This window comes from Verruconis gallopava (assembly GCF_000836295.1).
Source record: "Verruconis gallopava strain CBS 43764 unplaced genomic scaffold supercont1.56, whole genome shotgun sequence".
Classification (NCBI taxonomy): domain Eukaryota; kingdom Fungi; phylum Ascomycota; class Dothideomycetes; order Venturiales; family Sympoventuriaceae; genus Verruconis; species Verruconis gallopava.
The window spans coordinates 1-8,438 of NW_015622192.1; the positions used below are offsets into that span (position 1 = coordinate 1).

Here is an 8,438-nt window from a genome sequence, read left to right on the forward strand (position 1 = left end):
TGCCTCCTGTCTTTGCTCTAGCCCAGCTGCTCGCCCAATCTTTCTTTGCCTTTTTCTTCTCCCACCTTTCTGCTGCTGACCTCATTCGGACTGCCCCTTACATCCTCTTTGCTGGCGGTTTAGGGAGTCTGTCCTTTCGCCGTCCTGTGGCTCTCTTGGCCAGCTCGTCAACTATCTCATTTCCGGTGATTCCGATATGTGCCGGGACCCATTGAAATCTTGTCCTGATCCCTAGTTGGAGCGCCGCTTGTTCGTGTGTTCTGACCCTGTTTACCAGTGATTGACCTGAGCCGTTGCCCGGGTTGTGGATCGCCCGGAGGGCTGCCTGGCTGTCCGCGAAGATCGTGATTTTCATTAGCGGATGTTTTATGTTCGGGTCCCGTTTAGCTTGGATTACCATTTTGAGGGCGAGTACGATGGCTGATAGTTCAGCTGCGTAAACGTTGCTCTCCCTATTGGTGCCTAGGTAGCGCATTTCGTGCTTCTTTAGCTTGCTGTTATACGCAGCTGCTCCTACTCTTTCCTCAATCTCACTCCCATCCGTATAAAAACACCAGTGGCTCGTGTCTTCCTTCGCGTCCTGTGCTTCCGTGTTATGTCCAGCCTCCGCCGCTTCTTCCTTTTCTACTATTACTATCTGGAGATTTCTCTCCAAGGGTGTAAACAGCCCGGGTTGGATCACTTTTCTCTGCATTGGACTCGGGTCTTCCTTCGTTTGGGCTTCCTCGAGCTTCTGTAGGGGGCTGAGCAATCGGTATTGCGCTGATGCTTTCGCTCCCGGGTACGTTCTCTGTCGTATTTCCTTGATATACTCGTAGTGTGGCGATGCTTGGATTCTGTTCAGGCCTGCCTCGCATGCTCTGCGGAGTGCTATTTTGATTTGTGGTATGTAGAGTTCAGCCTCAAGGGCGGCCAGTGCCGTTGTTCTAAATGCCCCGCTGACGTAGCATAACGCCCACCTCTGTATGCTGGCTAGAGATTTTTCGATTTGGCTTCTCTGGGCGTTGAAGCCTCTCCCTCCCTTCGGGAAGTACCAGCACGATGCCGCGAATAGGATCTTCGGTAGTATTGTGGCTTTGTAAACCTTCCTCTGCTGGGCGGACGTGACCACCCACTTGGATCGTGCCAATTGCGCTAGTGCCTGCAGTTGCTTCGACGCGCTCTTCTCTAGGTGCTGTAGGTGGTGATTGTCGGTCATTTTAGAGCTGATCTGCACGCCCAGGTAGCGTACGTGTTGTTCCGGTTGAATGGTGTGTACATTGCCATTAGCTGTCCTAAGTATAAGGGCTTCTGAGTCTGCTTGGTCTACCTGCGCTTGGGGCAAGTTCGTCCCGGTGTTGCGGTGTGGGAGGCCGTGTGTTCGGTGTGGCCCTCCGCCAGCGTTTTTGTGTTTGTCGGGGCTGTCAGTACGCTCAGGATGTCTCTCTGTTGGGGACTATCGTCCCCCGGTTCTGAGGGGGATAGGGTCATAGTGTGTCCATTCACGCCCGTGGGTCGGCTTGACGCTCCATCCCCACTGTTCCTCGCGGGGTTATTGCTCGTTTTAACTGTGGTATTGGGCGGTCCTTCTATGCCCCTCTTAGTAGATAAGGTGTCATCTTCAGGGTGGAAATGAATGAGTTGGTATTCGCTAGGGGCGAATACTGACGCGGCCTTACGGGCCCAGTCTTCCATTCTCATATGGATACGGTTAATTGTGGCATTATTCGCTGTTATATTAGGACCGTGTGCAATAAGTCCTATGTCGTCAATATACCCGACAATCAGGTTCTCTTAGCTGTCGGTCTCCAGTAGTGGTGCGTTGTAGAAGAGGTATAGGATTGGTGATAAGGATAAACCTTGGGGCAGTCCGTGCGGAGTGCTGAAGACCTCTGATTCTCCTTCCGGAAGCTGAATCCTCGTGCTCCGATTGGAGAGGTAGCTTTCTAGTAAGCTGATCCACGACGTTGGGAGTCCCTTTTATCCGGAGGTTGTGGAAGAGTCTCTTATGCGAGACGTTGTCGAATGCTCCTGAGACATCCATTAGCAACATTGAGGTCACTAGTCCTCTCTGTCTTGCCCACTGGACCTTCTCTAAGATGAGGTGGACCGCATGCTCGCATCCTACTGCTGCGCGTCCGCCCATGTTGAATCGGGGGAGTAAGCCGCAGCGTTCAGCTATATAACTGATTCTCTTGGCCATGATGCTGTCTAGTATCGTTCAATAATGTTGAGTAGCGCTACTGGTCGGTATGATTTGGCTGCTGTATAGTCGTTTTTCCCCGGTTTCCGGAGTGCCACGGTAATGGACTGGCGCAGCGGGCTCGGGTAGTGTCCCGCACTCTCGCAGTTGAAAAGATTCGTCAGTGGCGTCGTCAGCTCCGTCATGGCCAGCTTCAGCACTCTGTTCTGGATTTGATCTGGTCCGGGGGCCTTATCCAGGGTCGCGCGTTTGATCGCTGCTTGCACTTCATGCTCTGTTATTGGGGGTAGTTGTATTGGTGGTTCGTACTGTGCGTCGTCAATATCATCGGTGTCCGTGTCCGGTGGAACTGGGAAAAACGTGTGTCGTAAGGCTTCCGCCTTTCCCTGTGTCGTTTTCTGGGGCGTGTCGTTGGCGTCTTTAATGTCTGGTGTAAAGGCCGTATATGGGATGTCTCTGTTTTTTGGCCCATTTAGCTACCCTCCACACATCCTTCATCTCTTGTATCCCGGATATACGTTCCCGGTGTTCTTTTGTGAGGGCCTTGTTGATGGTCTTTTTCTTTGTCCGTCTGGCCATCTGGAAGACCATGTAGTCGATGTCATCGCCGGTGGTTCGCCATCTTCGTCGGGCTCTCTTGAATTCCTTGATTGCTTATGTGCATTCGGGTGTCCATCCGGGTCTTGAACGTGGTCCAATCCTCGCCTTCGGTGCACTGGCGTGGACAGCTTTTCTTAGTGCCTCTTGGATCTTTTCTGTTTTTCTATCTATTTCGGCTGGTGTGAGTCCTGCTGGTTCAATTTCGGGCAGCCAAGCTCGAAGCACCTCGGTGAAGACTCCCATGTCGATCTTTTTGATAAGCTATCGCTCCGCCTCTCCGGCTTGGGTGATTCCGGCTCAAAATGTGGTCACGAGGGGCAGGTGGTCGGATCCTTTGTCCAGTTCTGCCCAGGGACCTGCGCTGATAAGACGTTCCAGGATGTCTTCTGTGGCAAAGGTCATGTCAATGGTGCTGTCTGACTGCGCGTTTCCTCTGGCTATCCTCGTTTTACTGCCTGGCTTGAAGCATAGGTTTAACCAATGCTACTCCAGTATTTGTAGAAGGTAGTCAGCAACGCGTGGGCATGCTATTTCCTTGATTCCTGGTCCACCCCAGAGTTCATCCCGTAGGTTAAAGTCTCCTAGTATAATGTTTTGGTGGGATCTTCTTTGCTCCAGGGCGCGGTTGAGCTTTTACAGGGGGGAGCGATGTGGGAGACCGGTCTCTTCTTCAAACGGTGCTTCCGGGTTGGGGTTGTATACATTGTATACTGTAATCTTGCTGCGTTCGTCTTTCATTTTGAGGGTTACGGTCGTCAAGTTTTGCCCATAATCAGTGAGCTCGATGCTCTTTGCATCAATATTCTTACTAATGAATGTTGCCACTCTTACCTTGGTGTGATTTGGTATAAATACTTATACCTGGTCTTTGCTGAGTTGTGGGTCTGGATTTCAGTGCCGAATTTGTTAATGTACGGCTCGTGAAAGGCGATGATATCTGCTTCACCTAGCACGGGGTCCCTTAGGACCTCCGCCATGGTGTTGCAGCTTCCGCCTACGTTGTACTGTGCTACCGTTATGGTCTATAGCCTTGGTATGTTTTCACTCATTGCGTCGCGCTCATGTTTTCTTTGACTTTCCTCGATGGTACTGCTGGTCTTGATGAAGACCTATATTTCAATGTCCTGATTGTCCCCGATAGGTCAGACTCTTCTTCCTGCTCACTCTCATTGTCGATATGCAACGAGATTTCTGGCTCCTCGCGGCGGGCACTGCTGCTCCTCGCTTTTGACCGTGTTTGCCCTTTGGTTTCTGACCTGGATCGGCTCCGGTCGTCATGTCATCTCTTCCTGGGGTTGGTACTGATCTCTCGGAGTGGTTGATTCGCGGTCTTTGATTTCCTCGCTTTTACCAGGATGTACTCTTCTAGGTCCTCTGTCGCCCGCGATCTTGGGGCATTTTGGCTTGCCGTCGGGACACCAGTCCAGCTTGTTCCTTTCTGGTTTGCTTGTGTTGGGATGTGATCTGTTTCTATCTTATCGTTTTGTGATACTGCAGGGCGGCTGCCGACCACAGAAGGTCCTGGACTGACCTCGTAGCATGGTTCGGGGTAGAAGGGGCGGGCGTTTAGTTCGGCCTTTGCTACCTCTACCCTCCTTATCTTGTCTTTATATTTTGGACACTGTTTTGACCAAGCGTAATATGCGCCGTGGCAAAGACAGCATCTTGGGACTGAGGATGTGCAGTCCTCAGTGTTGTGCTCGACAGAGGCGCACTTGCCACATGTCTCTTTGTTCGTGCAGAAGGTTCCCTTGCATTTCCTATACTGGTAGCACTTCAGGCATCTGATAAGCTGGCATGATGGGTCGTGTCTGCGCACCACTCGTAGTCCGTGGCTCCATGCTAATGTCCCTCCCTTAATAAGTACATTGGCACCTTCAGGCGTTTTGCAGTCTACCACGAGGCTGCCGTCTTTCGGCCGTCTCTATATTTACGGTACTATCTGCAGTCGACTACCATGTCATGTGACATTACTTGTCTATTTTCAATCCTGAGCTGTTCAATAAACGCTGTCTTGTTTCCTGGGTCGACGGATTTGATTGGTATCCCATGTACGATCACTGGGTAGACTGGCAGCATTACATCTGCCTCTGTTGCTACGAATCCCTTCCAGTCCTCTTTATGCCTGCGCAGGGTCTCCGCTTGTGCTGCGGTCTCCGTGTGCGCGATGATTGACCCTCTGCTGTTGATTCTGGCTGCCTTGAACTTGGCTGCCATAATTAACGTGTCTTCCGTGGACGCGAGCGCCTCGTTGAGCTTTTGGACTAGCTCACTGGGCCTTAGCTTTCTCCATGCTTCTGGTACTGCCTTATTCCTTTTATACCTAATGACTATCTCCTTGTGCCTTGGGCTCTCGATTGAGGCTGCTGCGGAGGACGTCCCGCTCATGGTGCGTTGTAGGAAAGGAGGCGCGGCGAGAGAAGACGCGATTTGTGCCCAGGTGCGTGTTGTATACGTTCTTTGTTGGGAGGGGCGTGTTTGCTATATTGCTGTTTGCCTTAATAATAGTAACGTTTCGGTGTATATCCTGAATGAGTGTGTATACTTGGCGTTGTTGCTCGAGTTCATTATTATCTGGGCGCGTCGCCCGTATCACAAACTGTTGGATACTGTCAAATAGCGGCTTATAGACCTTTTCAGGGATGTCCTTTCCCTTTCAGTTGGTTCCTTCCATGCCTGCACGTGCATATTCCATAAGGTTGTTCATATCCGCTAGGATTCAATCTCCATGGTCTTTAAGGGTGTCGCATTTTACCTCAACGGGAGGCCACTTTCTCCGGCCTTAAGACATACTGAGTATTGGGCTATAGCCAGCAAAAGCCTGAGCAAATGTCGGCTTTATTTTGGGGCGATCTACGTTGCGCTAAAGTGGTAAATTCCAAAAATATGGTTCCAGGGTTTGTAGATGTGTTTAAAAAGTTCCCAAGTGTTTCCATTGCCTCGCGGGTTTCCCTTACCGGTGTTGAATTCTTAGATCCATAACTTTGCTTGCTGACCGGGAGGTGGTCAGAGTCATGTTCCATATCTCCGTCCATCTTGCATCAGATTCTCTTATCTGCCAATCCGGCGGATATCCAACAGAGGTCGAATTTCGTCCTCTTTTTTCTTCCTCTTCGTATATGATCGCTATATGGCGGAGCGTGCTCGTCAAGCATGCGTTTTGCATAATGTCTGTCTCATAGCTCTTCTTCCTCTTCTCGTGTCTATCTACCCCGCTATACTTCCCATACTGGGTGGTGAAGGTTGAAAATCGCCAAGAGGCATCTGCTCCACCACACTCTTTTCCTGGCAGACTTCCTGTACCATCGGAAGCGCGTTCTCGCGTCCTACCGAGCTTTGTGGGGTTCCACACACTCTACCCAAAACTCGAGTTTTTCTTGGGTCACGTGATTCTCAGCAAGCGGCCGACACGCCTTATTGTGAAAAGAAGGCCAGCCGGCGAGAAAAAACACCATAACAGCGAGAACGCGAATTCTTGGAATCTAGTAGTTCTAACTGTGCATACACACTCCCCTACCTAGCAGTTAGACGAATTGACAGGCCTGACGCGGCGCCCAACGCGTGAAATACAGGTATGTCGATTCCCTGGCCCAGGGGGGAGTCCTGGTCAAACAGACTGCCAGAGCATGCTACCCAACTGGCGAAGCACCTTCAAGCGGCAGCGCAGTTCGTACATAGCACGCCCAGCCGCACTGTTGAGCTGGACCCCGTAAAATCAATAATCTTCGCGGCCCTCAACTTCGTGACAAAGGTACAGCAAGCTCCGGATCTTGTCCATGTCCATGATGCAGTCTGTGCTATCCAAGCGTAGCTCCGAACAGGAGCAGAAGACTCAGCGAAAGAGCTAGCGGTGATAAAAGAGGGAATACGCGGCCTTACCACAGAAACCCAAAGACAGCAATCATCAGCGAGGAGGCAAAAGCAGCGGCCCTCGAAGCAACGGCGTTTAGCAGGATAACAGTGGACATAGCGAAGGACATTAAAAACAAAGCAATGCGACCCCAAGAGGGGACACCTATGAGCTACGCTGCGGCGGCGGCCAGAGGCGCTCACAGCGTACAGACACATGAGCAAAGGATGCCTCCTACCGCGCCGAACCAGCGGGAGATCATAGTAAACATTAGGGATAGCCACACGATCGAACGCTTACGAGCGATGAACCCGCGGACTCTTAAAACACACGTCAACCAAGCGATTACCCAAAGCGAGAACGAACACATCACCGGCATCACCATAATGTCAGCTAACCAATTGAAGAGCGGGGACCTCAGTATCAGAACAACAACAGGTAAGGAGACGCAGCTCCTGCGGCAATCACAGACGACTGGGTAGCACGAGTTGGTAGCGGGTCCTCGGTCAGGAACCCGACCTACGGCGTCTTAGTACACGGCATACGGGTCAGTACAGTCGACATGGACAAGCAGGAAGACATAAGAAACGCCATCCTGCAAGACAATAAACCGTTTATCCCAGACGCAGAGATCAAATACATCGGGTGGCTCACCCGGCGGGCACCAAGTAAAGCAATGTCGTCAATCATCATAGAATTCACGAGGCCTGAGGACGCCAACAAGATTATCGATGAGGGCCTAGTGTGGCAAGGAGAGATGTGCCAGAGCGAGCGCTATGAACGTCAGTGCCGCCTGAAGCAGTGTTTCAAGTGTCAGGTATATGGCCACATAGGAACCCAATGCAAGGCAGCAAAGACATGTGGCTACTGCGCGCTAGAACACGATTCTAGGGACTGCCCATCCAAAGGAGACCGACTCGCGGAAGTGGGCCGGGCAGTATCCTAATTTTAGGCTTTGATTGATGATGGTCGTGAGGTACGGTACTAGTATTCCTGCGGCTGCCTGTAGCGCCCTGTTTGATATCCCGTCTGGCCCAGGGGCCTTTAGCGGGGCTGCGGCATGGATTGCTTCCAATACTTCCTTTCTGGTGACCTTCGGCATCTGTACCTGCCCTGAATAAGACGCCCCTTCGATATCGCTCAGATCCGACTCCCGTAGGGGCGGGAAGAAGGCCTCTCTGAATATATCCACCTTTACTTGTGGTTCTTTTGCTGGGGCATCCCCTGGGGCATCAGGCCTCCGTATCATGGGTGTGATGCTTGGGGCTTGGTTGCCCCTGTTGCGTGCCCATTTTGCGACCTTCCACAGTGACTCGGCCGAGCTCGCCGCTTCTGTCACCCGGTCTCTATGTGCTTTCTGAAGTGCCCTTGCGATGGTCTTGCCCTTGAGTTTCCTAGCTTGTTGATAGTCCTCCCACGCTTTAATTGTTGGCTGCCGGGAGTAAACTCTACGGAGGCGCTTCATTTCTGCAAGTGTTTCTCGGCATGCGTCGTCCCACCCTTCCTTCATCTTAGGGCTGGACCTCCTCAAAGGTAGGACCTTTTCTGTCGCTATATGGATTGCGGAGACGATGTGCTGGACATACTCATCGAGCGCTTTCTTCATGTCTGGCCTGCGTTGTGGTGTGAGGACCTCCTTTAGGGCCTCGCAGAACTTTTCTTCGTCTAGGTGTTTCCACGGGCGTTTGGGTTTGGGTTCTATCGTTCGGATCCTTGTGTCTAGCGTGATGCCGATCGGTAGGTGGTCAGAGTCATGGTTAATGTCCTCATCTACCCCGCAGCGGACTATCCGGTCGACCAGACCTA

The 8,438-nt window shown here is 51.7% G+C and overlaps 1 protein-coding gene across 1 annotated transcript; it reads right to left on the reverse strand.

Annotated features, from left to right (window-relative positions):
- Nucleotides 1–4,720: 4,720 nt before the first annotated feature.
- PV09_09153 (uncharacterized protein) lies at nucleotides 4,721–5,170 on the reverse strand (the record flags this gene model as incomplete). Its single annotated transcript, XM_016363152.1, has 1 exon — nucleotides 4,721–5,170. One exon carries the CDS (start codon nucleotides 5,168–5,170, stop codon nucleotides 4,721–4,723), a length of 450 nt encoding a protein of 149 aa, XP_016208988.1.
- Nucleotides 5,171–8,438: the final 3,268 nt, after the last annotated feature.